Below are 24289 nucleotides of genomic sequence, written 5' to 3'. Positions count from 1 at the left end.
CAAAGAGTCAAATCTCAATTAAGCCTGTTTATATTATTTGCCATTTATTGAGTGAGTATATGTTTCGAACAATGCAATAAGGTTGATTCAACAATACTGTAGGAAGCTCAGGCACAACGTCTGCTTTCTTCATTAAAGTAAAATAGCAATTTCTATTGAAGCTGATTGCAGTATCAAATTCTTACTGGTTTTTATAACAATTCCTTTTGGATATTTTAAATTCAAAAAAGACATTAAAATTTGTAGAATGCAGTTAGATCTTTCAAGCTGTTTTGAAATAAAATGTACAGATTCAGAAATATTTTCATTTGTACAGTTGGAGTTAGTTCTGTGCTGTGCTGAAGAACACATTCCTTTCATGTCCTTGACAGACTATCAAAGAGTGCTGCAACTTTGTCTCATCAAATCCAGGTACAGAATTATCTTCTGCGCTTTCTCCTCAGCAATGCAAAATGAGAAACAAACCAAACTCCATCGTTTAAAAGAAAAGTTTATTCAACAACTGAATACATGCCAAAAGAAATAATTTACAGCAGCATTTTCATAATATTCCTTTCCAGTTTTATGGTATCCCTTAGAAATGCAGCGATAAATAGAGAAATGAAAATTCATCAACTATCTACCAGATACACATGCTTTGAATAACTGTAAAGTGTACACTTTTTGTTTCAGGAATAGCCAAATAAATAGCCTTTTGCATTTCATCTGGGCTGGTTATATAGACACTATAATAGCTGGTACATACATATGAAAACTAACTGACTATCACCGTTGCAATAAAACATAATATTGTTCCTCTTTGTCTAACAAAAATATATATACACCAGTCTAGGCAAGTGGATAAGCAAAATGATGAACTATTTAACACAGAGCATTGCTAATTACTAAATAATGGAAAAGATCACCGTCTAATATCGTTTACTGGAGAAAACAATTTATAAAGCACATCCACATGCATTTTTTTTACACAGTACCTTTTAATAGACCATAAAACTATGAATTTCTCCTGCAAACAAAGCACATCAAAATCACAAGAAGTAGCCTGATCTTTTATCTAGTTGTTTATGGTCTATAAACCTTTCCTTTAAACAATAATTTATGACAATGAAGCTAATGCTCCACTAGATTATCAGTCCACTGACTGTTAGCATGTAATTAACGTTCTTTCTGTGATTTGCATTGCTGTGGGATTGTTGGATTTCACATATTTAGCTACCAGTCAGAATTGTTCCAACGCACCCTTCATTTCAGGGTATTTCAACATTGTCACATAAGAACAAAGAGAAGATGAGGTGCATCAGGAGAGGAATTGTAAGAATTTCATTATCCATCTAATGTTATCTCTCCACAGTAATATATAATTTGCTGCAAAAGGACAAAAATAAATCATACATGAACATTTTGAAAGAAATGAATTGGGAGAAAGATAAAGAAAATATTTAAGTAGACATTGAAATATCTGAGTGTTCCAGAACAATTTAAATAATGCCAGTGAACCTGACAGCTCTTTGCTCTGACATCTATTTAATGCCAGCACAGTGGTGATCTATATACTTTATAAGTTAGAGTGTCAGTAACCTGAAATTGGGAGGAAATACGCTCATTATCATATCACTTGGACTCTTGCAATAAGTAATGTGCATTCGGCCCCTCCAGGTAGATTGTCCACCTTCCTTATTAGGTTCTGAGTAATTCTCAAATATAATTCAGAAGGTGACGAAAGCTATTTTAAACAGCTGCGAGCTCTGGAAACCACTTTATTTTCTCAAACAAGGTCAAGAGAACTATTTGTGCAGTGGGTTCAGTTTTGTAAAAAAAAAATCATGTGGCTGTTCTGAAAACTCCAACAGCTAGCATTGCCTCTATTCTTTCCATGTTGTGATAGTGTTGCAATTTGTTTCTTGTAGTCTTGTTTCCCCCTCCTCAGTCTCCATTTTCAGGATATTATATATCCTCCAGGGGAAAGGCTTTTTTTTCATTGCATACGAGTATTACTGTCTAGGCCAGCATTTGTTGCCCATCCCTACTCCACAATCTACTCCTTTGATTTCTAGGTGACTGCTACCAATGTTACAGCATGATTGGCTATTTTGTAATGAGTAATTTTACTTTTTCTTCACCCGCTCATTCTCGCTAAGAGAGAGAAAAAGAGAGAGCTCGAGGGAATGGCTTACTTTCATGTGATCCTCCAGTTATATGACTGGTAAATGACAGATGCCTCTCGCACAACTGAGGTAGTAAGTGAGTTTAAGTGATGGATAGTCCTGGACCCTCTATCTTAATGTAAAATAGTCAAATATATCAGCTGTTGGGAACTAGTTTTACAGGATATTAAATGTAACCTGTGCAGGTCAAAAAGAAAAGTCCTAAACAATTAAGATACAGCAACAAATGTCATTTTTATTACAAATAATATCTCTCAACTTCAATATGTATCGTTTACTGGCAAGTACAATTGACTAACTTTGCACTGTCACCAACTCCATTGTGTTATTTAAAATATATTTCAATGCAACAGTTGCTAATACATGGTCCATGGGGCTTTGAAACTCTCACTGCATTCTATCTTATTTTATTTTTAGAGCATGTTTGTCTTTCTGACATTTAGAAGAGTTACATTAGCAGAAAGAATACCACACATCCTACAGCTGTCCCCAACATATACTATTGTTATTTTAACTCTACAATGGGATCATTTCAAATTTTGATTTGGTCCATCATTCTACAGCCTTAGCAAAGAGATTCATTCAGGGTATTAGTAAAGGCGCATAGTAAATTATTTCAGGAAGATTTACTGGTGTATTTCATTACTAACTGACACTAATGTGCTAGACTTAAAGCAATTGACAATCAAAGCTACTTTCCTCTCCTGAAACTATATCAGTTACCAATATTATCTGATTTGACCTTCACTGAAGTTGAGAATTTTCTTTTGTCGAATCAAATATTCTACCAGTCAGCTCCATATTTATACCCTTCATTAAAACTTCTTTCCATAAAATGCACCATCACCAGGACACAAATTAAATGTCTTTTGACATGCCTGAGTAAACATTTTGAAGTTCTATTCAAATTAGATGGAACATTTGTCTCTTACTTCACAATCAAACAGCACCCGAATTTCCACCGCTAATTGTTAAGTAGTAATTCAATGTGTTGGCATTCGGTAGTTTTACTTGTGGGTTATTGATATACACAAAATAGAATGTCTTCATTTTCAGCTCTTCAGACTGTGCTGACTGTAAGTATTGCAGCCAATTTAGTCAACTCAGTCTTCTTGAATCCAATGTCTTCCCACTGACATGACATTGATTCCACTCTCATGTTCATCAGTAGATGCGTTTGTCTGAACTTCTTGTTCATTGTCTTTTGGTCAAAGTAGGACCCGTGCATTTAACAGTTTCACATCACAGTAAACTGATTACACATGCCACACTTCGAAAGGCTCTCTGGTCACCTCTGTAGGTTCATGTACACCCAGAGCATTGTCAGGACCTGCTGCATGCCTGAACCAGTAGTGGGCATGTGAAAGGATTGACAAATATATCTTAGATTTCCTCACCTGATCTTTCGTCAGTTCAGTGTTCATTGTACAAAGTCCTTTAATGGAAGTAGCAATTAATTGTTAACACATTCTGGCATTAGCAAACATTTGGGGGAGGTTGTCTGAACTGAGTTGGTGAATTTCAGTCAGTTGCATGTGATGTTGAAACAGCAAGGCCAGTCCAACTACAAAATGCATTCACAATCACCATGCTGCATTGACAAAAAGAATAAAGGAGATGAAAAAAGACAATGGGTGGCCGTTGTGTATCTGGTGAGCAGCCCATATACTTGTAAACATCAACATAATGCAATGAACTAGTTAATGTATGTATTGCATTTTGTTTGAATTCAATATCTGTAAAGGTGTATATTGTTAGACACTTCTGGGTGGCCTCTCCGACTCATGGGTCCTCCTGTTTCTACCTTTCTTGTTTTCCTGTAAGTGTTTCCATTTGTTGCCGTTTCCAGGTGTGTGCGCCGGTCTTTGTTTCCTCCGACGGCGATCACGCTGCCACACCTGTTCACAGAATTCATCCATGGTGTTGAGGTTGGGATGGTTTATGAGTTGCATGAAATCCCTGTACCACACCTTCTGGTTTGGAGCAATTAGGCTGTGAGTCTCCTTGGGCCTCAGGCTGTCATCAACTTCTTTGTGCAGAAGTTCCTCCAGATGTTCAGTGTCAATAATTTCCAGGGTCACCTTCAGTAATGTCTGCATGAAGCCATGTTCCACAGTCTGACAAATATATATCCCAGCATCTTTCTGCTGCAGGCTTCGTAGCAACAAACCCTGTTCTGTCTTGATGATTCGGTCATTTGCTTTCATCTGTAGCAGAAGGAGGATCACACTATCAGCCACTGAATGTTAATAAGAGCCAGGGGGAAGCACTTAAGCAAAACAGTAAAAAATGTCAACAGTCTGCGGGAAAAGACAGATAAGCAGGACCTCTTCTTAAAGTGTAAGAAATATTCGGTCAAACAAAGCAAGAGGAAAGTGGAAATGTAGGATGTAGAATATAAATTAATGAAAAATATAAATTAGGTTCTGTAAAGAACTTCATCTACAATGACTGGAGTAATAATTACTAACAGCTAGATTTCAGGTAAGGGGCAGGAGGTTTAGAGGGGATGTGAGGAAGAATTTTTTCACCCAGAGGGTGGTGGGAATCTGGAACTCGCTGCCTGAAAGGGTGGTAGAGACAGAAATCCTCATAATGTTTAAGAAGTATTTGGATGTGCACTTGCGATTCCATGGCATACAAGGGTATGGGCCTAGTGCTGGAAAATGGGATTAGAATAGTTAGGAACTTGTTTGACCGGCGCATACTCAATGGGCTGAAGGGCCTTTCTCTGTGCTGTAGACCTCTATGACTCTATATAACTGAGGCTGTCATTATATTTCCCTATAATAAACAGAAAATGCTTTGTTGGTGGGAGGGGGGGGTGGGGTGCGTGGTGTTGGGGGAGGTAGAGTTGTACGTGACAGGCAGTAGACATTGTGCATTTACATTTCTCTGTGTGGCGTTTTTAGTGTGCTGGATAAGGTCCCTATGTAAATTCAATTTTACTTAAAGCCAATTAGCACCAAAAATAACACTCAGGAATTTCAACCCAGTGCCCCCTTTATCCCAGGCTACAGGAACCAGTAAATTCTCTTTCGGAAAATGTCAGTCAGAGCTTTTTTTTGAATTCCACAGACTAATCATGAAGTAAAAATGTTGAACAAAGGTGGCCAGGAATGTCATCTGTAGACAAGCTTTGCAGTGTGGGTACAGATCACACTGCACAGTGACATGGATCATTGCTGCATCTGGACTAATACCACCAAAAACTAGATAAGCCTGCTGTCAACTCACACGTCTTACATCTCTAGAGACATGGTGCTTCTTAATGACATCCTAAATTCCTGAACTAAATGCAGGCTTTTAACACGCTTTGCAATAAGCCAAGTGGAGTCTTTATAAAAGCAATGGGACTCTGCTGAGGAATATAAGATGCTGATGTTGCTGTTGACAACAGATGTTGATGGTGGCCCAAAGGTATCCAATCTGCTTCACTGCCAGGTTATCAGGTCGTGAAACATTATGATTTGAGCTGAAGACAACTAACTGAACGTTATGAGGTACTCTTTATTTTAATTGTGCCCTATCACATAAAGCTTAAACTGCTCACTCAGTTGAATGATAAATGTCTTTCACACCTCCCACACCAGAATTAGGAAGGTTCTGGTTTTCACTTTGCCACTGAGTTGTAACAAGATATGCATGGAACAGACTGAATTATTAATTTGTGCAGCCCCTTCATTCCTCAGTTAATTGCTCCTGAAATGAAATTAAAGCAAGGCTAACGGAATGTATGTGCTGTAGATTGCCTTGGGGTTGGTGGTGGGGTGGGAAGGGGGTGGGTGGTGAAGGGGGCAGGAGGGGTGGTAGATAAGACTACATATCAAAACTAAAAAGAATGGAAAGCCTTGTTGAAGAAATAATCAGTGAGGAACAAGGGACAAGGAACGTGAACTATTTTAAGCAGAACAATTTGACTGCTGCAATCAATTAAACTTTCACATGTTTAAAAAAGTAAATATAGTTATGACTAAAAATCCCTTATGATTGATTAAAACATACCTTTAAGTAGCATATTTACAATTAACACCCATCTGTGTCCCTCCCTTTCTACTTCCCCAAAGGTTGGGATTATCTGGAATTAAGGCAAATCCCCAGGGAAGACAGTACAATCTGGATCTTGTAATATTGAAGGAAGGGAGTAATAGGATTTCAGACTCTTTCCAGACAAGGAATAGGAAAAAATAGATTAAATAAATAAGGTTCATCAAAATCATGTGGACTGGAACATGATTTGTTTTCCAGATTTTAATACTTTTTGTGTCACAATATCACTCCTATGGCAGGAAGATACCCTAATGTAAAATCAGATTTATCACTGATCAATGACCCACTGCTTCCCCTTAATGTCATTTTGTTTTTTTTTACTATTAGTTTGAGTTTTGGAAAACTAAAAATGAAATGTGTTGTATTATGGTGTGTGTGAGTGAGGTGTTTGGGGTGTATATGCACGTGCCTGGGTTTAAGGGAGCAGGGGAAGGGGAGACCAGTGTGTAACATGAGATGAACCAAAGTAATTAAATTAACCGGGTCTTCAATAAGCAATAATTCACAAATTCTAATATGTACAATTTCATCACCGGATCACTCATTCTAGTTCTTACCTTCAATGAAGGAAATCAGGAAAATGGGCCAGAGCTTTACACTGGGGGCAGGGTCCCTACCCCCTGGCCCCCCAGGCAGAAAAGTTGCGAGCAAGCCCGCTCACACTTGGTCAACAGCTCTGCTCCCAGCAGTGCCACAGGGAGCAGTGGCCACTGCTGGGGTTGCATCCAGTCTCCAATGGTGATCATCAATGGAGCCGGGTGCAAAGTTAAGTGGGGGGGGGGTCTCGCTGGCACCATGCTGGCAGGCCTTGGTAAGGGGGTGGGGGGGAGCAAGATGGACAGGGAGGTGGGGGAGGGAAAGCACAGGGGTTTCACTGATGGGCACAAGGGACCAGTAAAGGATTTACCCATCACCCCCCCCCCACCCCTCCCACACCCCCACCACCCCCCCACCCCCCCCATCCCTCCCACCCCCCCCACCCCACCTCCCACCCCCACCCACCCCCACCCACCCCCCCCTCCCACCCCCACCCACCCCCACCCACACCCCCCACCACCCCCAGCCCCCCTCCCACCCCTCCTCCCCCCTCCCACCCCCCCGCCCCGTTGCCCACCACTAGCCCAAGCAGTGAAAGCTGTTGGGCTTCACACTTGGTGCTGCCTCCTCCTACAGCAAGTAAAATCCCAATGGTAGTGGGGGGAGGCCCTTAAGCGGCCATTAATCGGCCACTTAAGGGCCTTGATTGGTCCATGTGTGATAGGCCCTCTGAGTGACCACCCCCCTACCCCCACTAATACACACGTATTTCAACCCATCCTTGTTTAGCTGTGAAATGTCTGCAATGTTGTCTGGGACAGGGGGTATTGCTGGGGCATTCAATGAACCACACTGAAGGATTAAATAGTGCTGCATAATAATTCTGAAAGCAATGGGACGGTTAAGTTAATGACCAAATAAAACTGGCTCACACCTCAATTACATGCAGCATCTTAAAGCTGAAAGTATAATTGGAAATATTGGTAGCGAATGCACCATTGTGTTCATATGGAATTAGTTTCCTTATATCAATGGAAGAGGTAATCTGTTTAAAATGAATGGTTAGCACCTTTGTTAAAATGGTTGTATGAATATCACAGGAGCGATTTCAATCTCTACAGGTGTGACCCTGCAGCCAGAGTCATTACCTCTTCCTTGGGTTCCTCAGTCTGTCTCTGGAATTGCCAGTAAACCATGGCTCGCTGCGATTTGGGGATGCATTCCAGAAAAGTGGTGCTGTTCTCTACTCCATAGATAATCTTTTCCTCCATGTTTTCATGCTCATGCAAATTGTCTGAAGAAAGAGTAGACATTCTCAAAAATAGAAAAAGGTCTGGCCAACCATTGTGATTGTTGAATGAAAAGTATAAAATTACTCTCTAATAGCATTGTTTAGGTAATGCAGGACATTACAGGCTTTCTCGACTCACAATTAAATTAACCTTCTGGTGTTATTTTTTACTGCAGGGAGCAGTATTAATTGCTTTCAGACAGGATTTCCACCCTAGTTCTGGGAGGAAGTCCCATCTCAGAGAGCTGCCGGCCAGTCGGATGATTGGCAGCTCTGTAATCCCAGCAGCATTAGTCGGGAGCAGCGGCCACTGCTGGGATAACAGGCAGTCCCACCGCACCGAGGAGTCCGGCTAGGTCTGGGGGTCTCATCGAGGCCTGACAACCTGTCTCAGTGAGGAGGCGGGGGGGGGGGTGGTGGTCCAGGCTCAGGAAGCCATGAGGAAAAGTTAAAGTGGGGAGCAGAGTGGCTGCCATTGATGCACCCAAGGGGGCCTGCAAAGAAGGATCCCCCACCCCCCAACTCACCTCTTTGCCCCACACCGCTCATAGCGTGAGCCTCTCCATGTTGCAGGTGAAAGACCTGGTGCGGTGGGGTGAGGCCCTTAAGATGCCATTAAAATCCAGCATATTATTTCAGAAGTTCCCATCTGCCTTACAGATCACATTAATACATTTTGAAAATGCACATTTGAAATGATAGCCCATCTTCAACTCAGTAAATAAAACTATTTTGTGACATATTCTTCAAATTTTATTTCAGGAAGTAAGAGTTTACTGTGTTATTACACATTTCACTCTTCACTGGATATTCTCCCAGGTTTATTGTCACCTCTTAAGCAACCTTATTTGCCTATATTCAGGCATAGATACCTTTACTGTCTAGTTACCTGTCAACAGTGAAGCGCCCTTCACCCCCGCCACCACCCCCCCCCACCCCCCGCCCCCCCATTGTGGTTCCTGAATACTGTACTCCCACACAAACCACCATAAGAGGTTCTGCTATGTCCTGGACACTGGACTGATGACCCATTCTCTTGAGACAAGGCCAACTCTAAATCAATAAACTAATTCATTTAAATGTTATAAATTTAAAAATGTTCAAAAAACCTCCAATGATGTCATCATACTCTGAGGAAAATAGAAGATTACAGAGCATATCAGTCTGTCTTTGTAGACAGGTTAAATTCAATATCCACACTAACCAGTCCAAAGAAGAGATTCCTATGTTTCCTTCCACTCCAAATTTCAGATGCATGTCCCTTTCCTTCTAGCAAAGCAGGGAGACAAATATTGGCCCTCCCCCCGCTCTCCAAATCAGGGATTCACCAATTCAGATGTCAATTAAACCAATATAATTCAATCAAGTTGTATTGTCCATTCAGAAATTCATTGCAGGTACTCTGTGGCTCAGCACCAGTTTATACTAAAGCTACACTTTACACCAGTTTACTAGAATTATAAAACCAGAATACATTTCTTAATGAGATGGTTAAAAGTACAATTGCCTGGTTTATTAATATACATTAGTGGATTGTATTTACATTTATAATAGTATAGTAAACTGGAACTGCAACATATTTCACTCCTTTAGAAACAAGCTCATACCATAGTTGCATATTAAACCAGCTCCCACCACTCTTGGTTTGTCTCCAAGTCAATCAGTCAAAACACTCAAAATGTGATAGTGAGGCATCCTTGCCATTGTTACCCAGTAACAATGGTTTATTCTACCTACAGAAACAGGGAAGTACACAGGAGAGAGAAAATTCCTGCTACAACCTCCCTTTTTGATATTTTACTCGATGACTTCAGGTAACCTATGTTCTAGCTGAACAGGAGAAAACTAGACAACCTAAAAGTTACAAAACATTTTACAACCTGCCTGATATTCTCTTCCAAAGTCTTTACTTGGAAAGATTATGTAGATTGTAAACCCGAATGCTGATTCATTATCTCCTTCTATGTGACACTGTCCCAGGTGAATTTCAACCCTGCAAACTTGTACATCATGTATTAGGGTATACAGATATAGGACCTTACAGGGAAGTAAAGGTGGAATGCACAGTTACCATAGAACACAGGCTGGACATTTTAAAATTAGTGTGTGGCCATTGTTCAGTTAGATTCTGCTGGCCAGTCCAAAATCCCGACCATGTTGGATGCCTTGGAAATTGTGTATTGACTTTGTACATTTCCACTTTAAATGATATTGGATGTGGATTCCCATTCTTTACTAACTTCAAGGGGGAATCATGCATTGTGTCATTGGGTACTGATGGGCATCGAGTATTGCTGATTTGCATGATGTTGTGTTTCTGTATGTTGAACTTCATTGCTCATATATTGGCCCATTTGATGAGATTATTTCAATCTCCCTGAAGGATAACCTCATCTGCTGTTTCAGAAATGGCTCTGTTGGTCAGGCAGTCATCTTCACAGAGTCTGATCCGACCTGATATTCCATCCTGGATGTTGTTTATAAAGAGGTGAAACAAGTGTTGGGCCCAGGGCGATACCTTGGGGTACACCGTTTAAAACTGGTTTCCAGTGTGATGCTTCCCCATTCACTGTGACTCCTTGTTACCACTTGGTAAGAAATATTCTTAATCATTGCTCAGCATCTCTTCGGACTCCATAATGATCTCCTCTGTCCAGAAGCTTCGCATATGTTACACGGTCAAAATCCTTGCAAAAATCTAAAATAGTTAGGTCAGTGGCGAAGCAATTGTCAAAGTTGTAGGTCAGATTATGAATGGTAAGGATGAGCTGTGATTCTGTTGATTGAGCTTTACAAAAGGCAAGCTGCTCCTCAATAAGGATATTCTGTCCTTCAAGAGGTCTCATTAGCTGACTATCAATGATGTTTTCTTGTCACTTACAGCAAACACTAGTAAGCAAAATAAGTTAAAAACAAAAAACTGCGGATGCTGGAAATCCAAAACAAAAACAGAATTACCTGGAAAAACTCAGCAGGTCTGGCAGCATCGGCGGAGAAGAAAAGAGTTGACGTTTCGAGTCCTCATGACCCTTCAACAGAACTATGTGAATCCAAGGAAAGGGGTGAAATATAAGCTGGTTTAAGGTGTGTGCAAAATAAGTTGGTTGCTTGCTGCATCAGCTGGGGGTCCTTTCGAGTATATTGGAAAAAGGTTAGCTCATATCGAGTCAACAGTTAGTTCCCCTGTGTTTATGGATCATTGATCAACCCTGGTTCAATGAAGAGTGCAGGAGGGCATGCCAGGAGCAGCACCAGGCACACCTAAAAATGAGGTGTCAATCTGGTGAAGCTATTACACAGGACTACTTGCATGCCAAACAGCAGAAGCAGCAGGTGATAGACAGAGCTAAGTGATCCCACAACCAACGGATCAGATCTAAGCTCTGCAGTCCTGCCACATCCAGTCGTGAATAGTGGTGGACAATTAAACAACTCACTGGAGGAGGAGGCTCCACAAATGTCCCAATTCTCAATGATGGAGGAGCCCAGCACATCACAGCAAAAGATAAGGCTGAAGCATTTGCAACAATCTTCAGCCAGAAGTGCTGAGTGGATCACAGATGCCAGTCTTCAGCCAATTCAATTCACTCCATGTGATATCAAGAAACGGCTGAAGGCACTGGATACTGCAAAGGCTATGGGCCCTGACAATATTCCAGCAATAGTACTGAAAACTTGTGCTCCAGAACTTGCCGTGCCCCTAGCCAAGCTGTTCCAGTACAGCTACAACACTGGCATCTCCCCGGCTATGTGGAAAATTGCCCAGGTATGTCCTGTCACAAAAAGCAGGACAAATCCAACCTGTCCAATTACCACCTCTTCAGTCTACACTCGATTGTCAGTAAAGTAATGGAAGGGGTCATCAACAGTGTTATCAAGCAGGACTTGCTTAGCAATAACCTGCTCACTGATGCCCAGTTTGGGTTCTGCCAGGGCTATTCAGCTCCTGACCCCATTACAGCCTTGGTTCAAACATGGACAAAAGAGCTGAACTTCTGAGGTGAGATGAGAGTGACTGACCTTGACATCAAGGCAGCATTTGACCGAGCGTGACATCAAGGAGTCCCAGCAAAACTGGAGTCAATAGGAATCAGGGGGAAAACTCTCCACTGGTTGGAGTCATACCTAGCACATAGGAAGATGGTTGTGGTTGTTGGAGGTCAGTCATCTCAGTTCCAGGACATCACTGCAGGAGTTCCTCAGGGTAGTGTCCTCGGCCCAACCATCTTCAGCTGCTTTATCAATGACCTTCCTTCCATCATAATGTCAGAAGTGGGGATGTTCACAGATGATCGCACAATGTTCAGCACTATTTGTGACTCCTCAGATACTGAAGCAGTCCATGTCCAAATGCAGCAAGACCTGGACAATATTCAGGCTTGGGCTGACAAGTGGCAAGTAACATTCGCACCACACAAGTGTCAGGCAATGACCATCTCCAAAACGAGAAAATCTAACCGTCATCCCTTGACATTCAATGGCATTACAAAGAACAAAGAACATAGAAAAGTACAGCACAGGAACAGGCCCTTCGGCCCTCCAAGCCTGCGCCGATCATATTGCCCGTCAACTAAAACATTTTGCACTTCCGGGGTCCGTATCCCTCTATTCCCATCCTATTCATGTATTTGTCAAGCTGCCTCTTAAACACCACTATCATACCTGCTTCCACCACCTCCTCTGGCAGCGAATTCCAGACACTCACTACCCTCTGCGTAAAAATATTGCCCCGCACATCTCCTCTATAGTTTTCTCCTCTCACCTTAAATCTATGTCCCCTAGTAATTGAATCTTGCACCCTGGGAAAAAGCTTCTGATTATCTACTTTGTCCATGCCACTCATAATTTTGTAAACTTCTATCAAGTCCCCCCTCAATCTCCGTCGCTCGAGTGAGAACAATCCGAGTTTCTCCAACCTCTCCTCATAGCTAATAACCTCCAGACCAGGCAGCATCCTGGTAAACCTCCTCTGCACCTCTCCAACACCTCCATATCCTTCTGGTAAAATGACGACCAGAATTGCACACAATATTCCAAGTGTGGCCTAACCAAGGTTCTATACAGCTGCAGCATGACTTCCCAGCTTTTATACTCAATACCCCTGCCAATGAAGGCAAGCATGCCATGTGCCTTCCTGACTACCTTATCCACCTGCATTGCCACTTTCAGTGACCTGTGGACCTGTACACCCAGATCCCTCTGCCCGTTGATGCACTTAAGGCTTCTGCCATTTACTGTATAATTCCTGCCTGTATTAGACCTTCCAAAATACATTACCTCACATTTGTCCGGATTAAGCTCCATCTGCCATTTCTCCATCCAAGTCTCCAACCGATCTATATCCTGTTGTATCCTTTGACAATCCTCTTCACTATCTGCAACTCCTCCAACCATCTTTGAATCCCCCACTAACAACATCTTGGGAGTTACCATTGACCAGAAACTGAACCAGACTAATCACATAAATACTGTAGCTACAAGAGCAGGTCAGAAGCCAGGAATCCGGCGGCGAGTAACTCACCTCCTGACTCCCCAAAACCTGTCCACCATCTACAGGGCACAAGTCAGGAGTGTGATGGAATACTCCCCACTTGCCTGGATGAGTGCAGCTTCAAGATCACTCAAGGAGCTTGACACCATCCAGGACAAAGCAGCCCGCTTGATTGGCACCACATCCACAAACATTCACTCCCTCCACCACCGACACACAGTGGCAGCAGTGTGTACCATCTATAAGGTGCACTGCAGAAACTCACCAAGGCTCCTTAGACAGCACATTCCAAACCCACAACCACTACAATCTAGGACAAGGGCGGTAGACACATGGGAACACCACAACTTGGAAGTTCCCCTCCAAGTCACTCACCATCCTGACTTAGAAATATATCACTGTTCCTTCACTGTTGCTGGGTCAAAATCTTGGAACTCTCTCCCTAACAGCACTGTGGGTGTACCTACACCACAGGGACTGCAGCGGTTCAGGAAGGCAGCTCACCACCACTTTCTCAAGGGTAATTAGGGATGGGCAATAATGCTGCCTAGTCAGCGAAGCCCACATCCCTTAAATTAAGGCTTGGCCTAAATAGCCAAGTGGTTATGGTACTGGGTTTGCAACCCCAAGATCAAGAGTTCAAATCTCACAATGGCAAACATGGAACATGTAACTTCATCCCTTAAATTAATTTCATTAAGTACTTAGCATTGGTCCAAACTCACTTACTGCAGTTTTAAGTGCATGGTTTGTGATGGCAGGTGAACTTTACGATGAGCAGCTGTTTATGACAACATACATCAATTCTTAACAGCTTATCTCTTTTGTCAGCAGAACTATTCATTGACTTAGCATACATCTTTAACTTGTGGTTTCAGTTTACACAGGAATGGCTGATTTCTCCCACCATTCCCTCTAGACATGTCTCATTAAAGGCTAAATATGTGGTCCAAAGTGGTTGAAGACATATTAAAAGAAAGACAGTGTAATTTGTTGCACATCATTGCTTTCAATTAATAAGCATCTTGTTACAATTAATTGGAAACAATCAAGGCAATTTCCACTCATTATCCACCAACAGATGATTTTTAATATTGAATATTTGTTAATTCCTTTGATAGCTTAATAAATGTTCCATCAAGTTGAGAAAAGTACAGGTCAATATATATTTTCTAATGTACAGTCACAGTGAGTTATTGACATTCACAAACATTGGGTTCAAGATTTAAATTAAGAATTATTATTTCTATCAATTTATTTTAAAGAGTCCTTATATTAACATAAAAAATTTCCTTTCTAACATGCACATCTGTGATGAATTAATTTCTATTATGGTTCCCTTGGGAAAACCTGATGTGTTTTATTTGAAATCTTTCTTACCTTTCCTCACTAAGGTGGTATTTTCCCAGCTCCTTGGGAGTAAGCTTCGGTCAGCCCAGGCAATCTTCCTAGAGGCGGGATTTTCCTGGAGGGAGATGAACCCCAAACCCGACTCACACTCAAGGGCCAAGCCGGGCAGGTGCTCAGAGCTGGTTTGCTGGTGTCTGGCCTGGATGGTTGTAAATTAGCCACCACTATCTGTGGGTCACAGCTGCTCTAGGGGCTATCCTGTTGTGGGGTTTCCCCTCCACAGAGGTGGGCTTGCAGCTGTGGCCAAATGTTTTTCAATTTAGGCTTACCTCTTCATCAGAGAGGCCTCAGGATGACGGTGCTCTTGCACCCCCCTCACCCTTCCTTTGTCAGTGGCTGTGCCCATCCTTCCAAAGCTGCAGGCTCTCTGATTGGACTTTCAGCCTCAGGGACTCACCCACCATCCTTAAATGGATGGTGGAGCCTGGAGGCCCATCTCTTAACTAACCTCCTCTGGGAAGAGCTCCCAGGTGGATGCCCTGATAGACGAGAGTGGGAACAAGATCCAGAAATGGTTCCAAGTCATAGTCATAGCGTAAGGACAGAAGATTCTGTCTTAAGGGTCACATTTCTCCCCCATATATAAACACTCCCAAATCTGAAATCAGTACTAAATCCAGGGCGAGTAATGCTTCATCTAGCATTCTAATGTTTTATTTGGAAATCACTTGAATGATTCTCAGATTAATCTATCATTTTACGAACATTTCTTATTTATGATCAAGAGTACTAATCAATTCCTCAAACAATAATGCTAAGGAAACAGGCAACAGGCTGGTGTTAACTCATCATTAGAACTGGTCACCTCAAGTGCTGTGATACTTGGGGTCTTGTTGCTTTATCCTCAGTCTTCAAAGCTTATTGGGGAACAATATTTATCATATAGAGTTGGGGCGACTTCAAGGAAGTCCCTACAAAGTATCGACTGTGCAATTAAACTACTTTTCTCAATTCTCTTCCCTCTACTTTCCTGCTGGGTGCTTCATGGGAGTGAACAGTCACCCAGTATTTCAATGAGGTGGCAGATTTTTGTGTGACTTGAACAATAAACATTAATAAACAATGTGGTTTTGGAAGGGTGTGATTTTCCACCCCTGCCTGCTGTCAGGATCTTCCAGTCCCGCTGAAGTCAATGGGCTTTTGGCTGGCTCACCACATCCAATGGGGTGGAGCCCACCCCAGCTGGGCTGGAAAATCCCAGCCTTCAAGACCCAAAGTTGAGCTCAATCCCAATGAATATCACATGGATTCTTTCCATTTGGATAACGGTCAAGAGTTGAAACCTTGGCTGAGTTTTCCTATTCCCAACCCAGAGAAACTGTGGCAAATGTAGACCCCCTCCCCCTTTGCCTTTACTGTCCTGGCCACATCAGTTAACTCAGGCAAAAGTAACAAGAAAACAGCCTTTATTGCAGACTATCATATTGGGTATTTGTTCAATAGATGGACATCCATCTACCGAATCAGACAGCAGAAGACATTCTGCGAATCACAACTGTTTCATTCCTAAGCTAGGGTTCAGCATAAATACCAGTTTCCATCCTTCCCTTCTGGATTCTTCCTCTGTGCAGAAGCAGGAACTCCCTGACTGGGGGAAAAACCCAGCTCTTAAATCCAGGCTTCGCTGAGCATCACCTGCTCTCCATTCACTCTGAAGCTTATCCCGGTTTGCTCTTAAAGGGGCCTGCTTTTCTAACATTGTCAGATTTACCAACTGGACAACAGTGTCCTGTGATTACATTGCACCTTTCAGATTCTTTCTTGGAAATTAGATGGAGAGGTGATCTCATTGAAATGTACACAATTCTAAGGAGGCTTTACAGGGTAGGTGTTGAGAGGTTTTATCTTTGGCTGGAGAGTCTAGAACTAGGAAATCAGACTCCAGATAAAGGGGTTGGCAGTTTAAGACTAAGCTGAGGATAAACTACTTCACTCAGCGGATTGTAAATCTTTGGAATGCTGTAACCCAAAGAGCTGTGGATGTTCAGTCATTGAGTATGTCCAAGACTGAGCTTGACAGATTTGTGGGCACTAAAGGAATGAAGGGACATGGAGATAATGCAGGAAGGCGGAGTTGTTGCAGTAGGTCAGACACTATGTTATTGAATAGCAGAGTTGGCTGGAGTGGCTGGATGGCCAACTTCTTTTAATGTTCCTGTTTTTACCTGTCCCAAGACATTTCACAGGAACTTAAAAAGACAAAATTTGACCGAGCCACATATGTAGATATTAGGACAGACAGGTGATCAAAAGTTTGGTGAAACAGGGTGATTTTAAAGAGAGACTTAAAGGAGGAGAGAGAGCTACAGAGCTTAGGCGGGTGTGGGGGATTTTTCAGAGTTTGTGACCTGGTCGGTATAGATACATTTTCTCTATGTACCAGAAACTCTGCCAATCTGAACATTTGTTATGCTGCTTGTCATGGGAACATGAACCCCCATCCTAGTGACACAAGATGGTGAAAATGGAAAGGGAAAGGGATGGAAAGTCACCTCAGGTGATTTCAGATCAGCTGCATAATCAGATATTCGGCTTTGTTCAATGTTGCAATGAATAGCTTATTAAATATCAGGCAGTGGAATAGGTGGTTAATCAAATTCCAGCCAAGAGGAATTTCTACTCCAAAGCCATTGAATTGAAACCAGTTCCAACACGATTGACATCGACATCTTTACTGCAGACACATTAACAAATGGAGACTAATTAAACGTCTTATTATAAAGCCTATGATTATTTTGTAACTCTAAAATTTTAACATACTATTATTAGCCCTTGTTGTTATGAAAGACGTCTTGTGTTGCAATAGGTAATGTCCCTGCCTCCAAGCTCTGGATTCAAGTCCCACTCCGGGACCTGATGGCCAAGGAAGGTGTGTTCATAACATGGCCAAACTCATGGCTGAGTACCAACTTGTAAATCCTTCCAACACACACCAATGGCAGGTGGTAAGAGCAGGCGAGATTCCTGATCAGCCATGTGATGGCAAGAACACTGGAGCCTCGACTCTCACTGTCCATAGCTCCAGGCTACAACATCTATATAACAGTGAACGTTGCCACAGCAACTCAGAGTCTTTGGGGGCTGATTGGCTCAGTTGACTGGGCAGCTGGTGTAGATCAGATTGGTGCCAACAGCATGGGGTTCGACCCCCATTCCGGCTGGGGTGGATTCGGGGCCTCTGTACCCTATCCGTGGCCTCTGTACCCTATCCATGGCGGGGGTCATGGCACTGTGGGTCAGACCTGCCTTCAGGCAGAGAACCCAAGAAGAGGAAGGGAATTGCTGTTACAAGTTGCTGATAATTGGACAGATTTCAGCAAGGTGACAAACATCACAAACTCTCTGGGAACCAACACATACCACTGTCTATTGGCAGTGTTCTGAAATGTCAATCATACCAAAGGGTTAAAAGCGGGATAAAGATCCTACACTTAGATACCTGCCAGAGAAGGATTGTGTTACCTCTAGCATCAAATGTAAAGGGAAGGATTGTGAAGCCAGTTCTAACTCCATCACATAGTTCACCAACTGAAATGTGAGACCCATCATATTGATGGATCAGATAATCAGAGATTAAAGGGGTTATTACTGTTCATCCAGTAGGAGTAACTGCTGATTATATATTACTATTTAGAGTCTTCCTGCTTTCTGAAGACACATTTCCAACAAAGCTCTGCAAATAGAAGTTAGAACAGTGTACAGCAGAGTTGATGGAAAACTATCTAAAAGGGATCTGAAAACTTAAACATTCAGTACAAGTGGTTACATGAGGTTTGTGTCTGTAAATCATATTTGAAGGGATTATGTAATAATAATTATGAAATAGTTTCAGTTTGACTCTCTGAGAAAATGTAGCCCCAGTTCCAATCTAGAATCTGAATGTACAATCGCAGTCGGTTGAGGGAATACAGCACTGATGAGGATTTCTCTTCTCAATGAGACATTAGAAAGAAGCCCTGTCTGCTTACTGTAAAAACTATTCAAAGCAGAACAGTTAGTTACCTCAGTGCCCTTCCTCCCTTCTAACCAGTAGGTATGTGTTTCACCCATCTCCACCCTGTTGCTTAGTCTCGTAATAAATGCCATTCATCTGCTGTACCTTCTCATTCTGATGGATGATTTACACCTAAACCATTATCTCATCTGTTTTCTTTACAAATACCAACTGAACTACTGAGTGTTTCTAGCATTTTCTCTTTTGGTGAAGGAGTAAAGCTGTGGTGTCAATGAGCATAGGACTTAGGAACATCGGACTTAGGAGCAGGAGTGGGCCTTTCAGCCCTTTGAACCACCTCCGCCATTCAATAAGATCATGGTCGATCTGGTTGTGCCTCAGCTCTGCTTTCCTGTCTGGCTCCCCGTAACTCTTGACTCCTTTGTTGATCAAAAACCTGTCTAACTCTGCCTTGAATAAATTCAATGAACCAGACTCCACTGCTTTCTGGGGAAGAGAATTCCAGATAATAACGACCCTCTGAGAGAAAATAATTCTCCTCATCTCCATCTTAAAATGGAGACTTCTTATTTGTAAAATGTGTCCTCACAAGGTGAAACAGCTTTTCAGCATCCACCCTGTCAAGTCCCCTCAGGATCTTATATGTTTCAGCAAGATCACCCCTCAATCTTCTAAACTCCAATCAGTACAGGCCCAGCCTGTAGAACCTTTCTTCATAAGATACGCCCTTCATCCCAGGAATGAGTCGAGTGATCCTTCTCTGAACTGCATCTGATGCAATTATATCCTTTTTTCAATAAGGAGACCAAAACTGTGCACGGTATTCCAGATGTGGTCTCACTAAGACCCTGTACAGCTGCAGTAAAACTCCCTACTTTTATATTCCATTCCCCTTGTAATAAATGAAAACATTCTATTTGCCTTCCTAATCACACGCTGTACCTGCAGACTAACTTCATGTGATTCATGTACCAGGACACCCAGATCCCTCTGTAATACCGAGTTATGCAATCTCTCTCCATTTAAATAATTTACTGCTTTTTTATTCTTCCTACCAAAATGGACAAGTTCATATTTTCCCAGATTATATGCCATCTACCAAATTTTTGCCCATTCACTTAAGCTGTGTCCCTTTGTAGACTCTTTTCCTCCTCTTGATAACTTACTTTCCGACCTATCAGGTGTCATAGGTGTGTGGGGGTCTTCTCATTTCTTGAGTCCAAGTAAAGTGTCACTCTCTGGGTGGAAGTTTCCATGTGTTTGGCGGCATGAGAGGACAATATGGCGAGAAAGCCAAAAATCGATATCATGAAGTTGTGAAGCCAGTTTGCGATTGTCCACTCAACCTGTCGATGGTGGGCCATGCATTGTAATGCAACTGCATATCACTGTAAGGCCCGTCCGCTGGACTCATCTCCCCACATGTTTCACACATACACATAAGCGATGTGCACCTGGTAAGCTGCGCTTCACTCGGGACTTTGAGGTTTGTTTGCCTATCTTGCTTCAGGCAGCACTCACAGTCACCAGCACCAGGCTTCACAGGCAGCACCACATCACTGTTAGGAAGGGTCACAGGCAGGTCTCTACCCATCAGACCAGCCGTAAGGGGGGGGTGGCTTTTCAATGGCTGCAGGGTAGGGCTGGCTTGGGGAGGGCGAGAAGCAGCCTCAGGCAAGGGAAGAGGCTGCAGAGTGAGGGCTGTACTGGGGAAGGAGGGTATCCCAGGGTGTGTGTGGGGGTCACATATTGATCTGTGCAAGTGGCCCCAAGTTGGTGAGGGCTGAGGAGGCAGCCTCCAGAAGAGATGAGGCCAGATGGAGATGTGAGGGTGTGTGTGTGAGAGACTGAGTGGTGATGTCCCTTGAGCTGGCAGTGAGTGAGATGCCAGTGAATGTGTGATGGGCTTGTGAGTGTGTGAGTTTAGAGTGATGAGATGGTTGCCTTACCCTGGTGGCACAGATGAGATCATTGATCCTCTTTCTGCACTGGGATGGCCAATTTCTTCTGTGCAGCATTGGCACTGATCAACACTGCCATCGCCTCCCAAGCCGGAGGGGTAATGTTGCTGCCCCTCCTGTGGCCAGAGTGAGGGTGGAGGACATGACAGTGGCCTCCACAACAACCAATAGGTGCATGATGGATGCGTCACTAACTTGGAGAGGCTACAGTCTTCTTGCCTTTCGGGACCATGTCTTACTTGCAGCAGCCCTGGGCTGGAAGCACTGAGAGATGCGCACGCGGCTGCACTTTATATATGGTGCCTGGCATGGTGAAGCGGCGAGGTGACAGCGAGGTGGGTGAATCAGAGCCTGCCCACCATCGAAACGGCGTGTTTCCTGGGAATGCAAGCTTGATGTGGCAGGATTGGGATGAAATGGTGTGAGAAGCTGCCATTGTGGTCGGTGGGTAAAATGTCATTTTTCCCACCCACTACTGCACTTAGTGCAAATCTGGGACGATTTCACCCTCTGTCTCTGCTCCAGCGGCTAACTCCCGACACAATGCCATAATTTGCCATAGATTATATCCACTCTACGCAGCTGCTGCTTTCCTGCGTATTATTTGATGGTGTCAATGATACAGATGTAAGCTTTGATAAAGAATGACTAGATTTCCAATTAATAACAATATATTTTAGAACTAAAACTTATTTTTAGCATTCTGCTAAGGAACTGCAGAGTGCAGCATTAAGGGCAGTCTATATCAGCCAGTCCTTCAAGTTATTATAAAATGGGGATACATTCACTCTGATAATGAAACTTTGGGAAGTCTCTGGTTTAGTTTAGTAACATCCAATAAATCATCCATCAGGTAAATCCCTGACATAACAAAGATCTATATAAACCTCTCACTGTAGTAAAATTGTCTTCATGCCTGGACAAAGCCTCATTATAGAAGACAAGAGGCCTCAGATTTCTATAAGATAAACCCGTCTAGAAAGAATTACCAGAAAGTTGGGTGTGAAATCGATACCCACAATATTAGCATATAAATCCAATCAGCTGATATCTCTTTGTGCATTGTTTGAACTGAGTCATTTATTTAAATAGGTTAAAACTTCTGTGAAAATACTGAAATGTTAGCATGTTAATATTCCAAACACGATTTTACCCTCTTTGTAAAATGTGATGTGACTGTATATGCAATGCTACAAATGATTTAAAATCTTATACTGGCTTTGTAAATATTTAACTTTCTAAACACACTTTCCAAACACACTTTATATTAGTGACAATATTGTGCACTTCTGGGTATGTTTAACGTACTTCAGTACATGTGCTCAGTTTATAAATGGAAAAGCCCCAAAGGTTTATGATGGTGTGTGTGTTGCAAATATGACAAACTCTGTTTCCACCAGAGAGCAGCAGTGCCAAACATTCAGCTTCAGAATGTGTCAAAGTTAATGACTGCCTCGGTGTTGAGTGACGGAAGCAAAGGTTTTCTGTATCTTACATTTTCTCCTGACTAAAACACCCCATGCATTAAGAAATTTTGTTTGTGAGCCAGTAATTCTCAGGACTTGTCCAGAAATGTTTTGAGATTCTTCTTAGCAATGTTTGTTGGATGTTGGTGATACATTCAAAGCCTGAAGTATAACTAGCTGTGGCGGAAGTATATCAATAACCAGCTGTAGTTACTGAAACCAGCATTTATTGGTCTGTCAGCATAAACATGCTCCAGGATAAGATTGAAGAAAATAGAATAATATTTCTGCATAATACTGCTTCCCTTACAATTGGCCATTGCACTTCACTTCTGTAGCTGATCAGTAATTTACTCGTTTTCAGTTGTCCCTCTAGAGTGATGCAGCTTCCACACAGGAGCTCGTACCCCTCCTCACAGGCATCCTGTGACACAGGAGAAGGTTTGCTGCAGTGGGTCAAGTGATGCCTGGTTGGCACCGGGAACATTACGCTGGACTTTCATGATCAGTGTGGTGGAAGTGGTGTTATGGTGCTGAACAATAATGTTGCAGCATCACAAAAAGTACAACTGTCCCAAGCTCCCAGTCACTTCTGTATCAAGGAATCAAAACGTAACCACATCACTGGCACTATTTACACAGAGAGGGAAGGAATTTATTCATTTCCTAATGCTTTTTTTCAGACTTCTAGTTGTCTAAACTAAATTTAAGAAAGCTTTAGTGTGCCCCAGAATCCTCAACCAATCGCAACAGTAAAACTTTATGGGTCCCTAGGGTGATTTAATAAAGAGACAGAATATAAATCAACGGAGATTGTATAAGACATCCTGCCTGCAGTCAGGTGTGCAGTTTTAGTCACCTCATCATAAGAAGCACATGAGGAGCCACAGAGCAAAGCATCTGGAATGATACCAGTGACTAGAAATCAAAGTTAGAAGATCGGATTAAATAGGTTTCTATCCAATGCAAAAGAGGAAGAATTGAGGTGACCCAACAGCTGTTTAAGATTAAGGGCAATGATAAAATTGATTCGGGCAAATTGTTCACATTGGGGAAGGTTCACATTGTTGAGGGAATGAGGTGAAAATCAAGAAATTAGGCTTGGAAGGTAAATCAGGCAGATTTCTTTACACAAAGGGAATAGAATTGATGAATAAATTACCATTCAAGTATTTCAAAACATAACAAGATCGGAAGAGAATCAGCATGAGATGGATGGAGGGAGGGAGGGAGGGAGGTGGTGGCAGTGGAGTGTGGTTGTTTTACAGAGAGACAGGAGGAACATTTCTGCTCCTTCCGTTTCTACAAAGGACATAATTTAGGCAAGTTTTGAAGGTTTTTTTTGAGGGGTTGGTTAGGCAACAAGTCAGAGTTTGGGCATCATAAGCTTTGATATGTCTAAACAAATTCAGGAGACTGCCTCTGATATGGCTGCAGAAACCTCAAGTCAATGTTATAATGAGACTTCTGCTCAACATACAAAAATCAGCAAGAAACAGTAACAAAAAAGGTCTTGATCAAATTAGCAGTGGCCTGAGATCAAGTGCAACCTTTGCTCTGCTCCCTTGGTTATCATTGTGTCTGATTTATAGAAGTTCTAAAAATGAAATTTCAAACAATCCTACACAGAAATCATGTTTAACATGAAACAGGTAGAGCTCCCATGTTGACCGAGTTATGGTGTCAGTTAAGTTTTAAACCATACAGAACAGAAACTAATGCACTTCCTGACCTGTGTTCAGCTGAGCTACCATTAAGGCTGTTGCATTATTCTCAGTGTCCATTCGCCAAGAAAGGGAAAAAAATCAGCCAAGATTCTTGATGTTAATAGTTATCCAGCAACAGAAGAATGTGTGGTGATTAGCGAGGACAGGAACATCTTGGACTTCTCTGTGATGGGAGCCAATAGGCTTTTACATGAAGAGTGCACACTTGGTTCAAGTATTGGACATCACTTGGTACC

At 42.4% G+C, this 24289-nt stretch overlaps 1 protein-coding gene across 2 annotated transcripts in view; it reads right to left on the bottom strand.

Annotated features, from left to right (window-relative positions):
* Positions 1–474: 474 nt before the first annotated feature.
* Positions 475–24289, bottom strand: part of sema3ab (sema domain, immunoglobulin domain (Ig), short basic domain, secreted, (semaphorin) 3Ab) — a 321287-nt gene continuing 297472 nt past the window's right edge. For both annotated transcript variants that reach the window (XM_041202609.1, XM_041202608.1), the window contains exons 17-18: positions 7901–8046; positions 475–4372 (exon numbers count right to left, since the gene is read on the bottom strand). In XM_041202609.1, the coding sequence (XP_041058543.1) occupies positions 3920–4372; positions 7901–8046 (599 nt within the window). In that variant the 3' untranslated portion in view covers positions 475–3919. The remainder of the gene's footprint in view (positions 4373–7900; positions 8047–24289) is intronic.

The sequence above is a fragment of the Carcharodon carcharias genome, chromosome 13 (genome assembly GCF_017639515.1).
Source record: "Carcharodon carcharias isolate sCarCar2 chromosome 13, sCarCar2.pri, whole genome shotgun sequence".
NCBI classification, from domain to species: domain Eukaryota; kingdom Metazoa; phylum Chordata; class Chondrichthyes; order Lamniformes; family Lamnidae; genus Carcharodon; species Carcharodon carcharias.
Note: the sequence above shows the minus strand (reverse complement) of the source record. Positions and strands in the feature narration are given on the sequence as shown.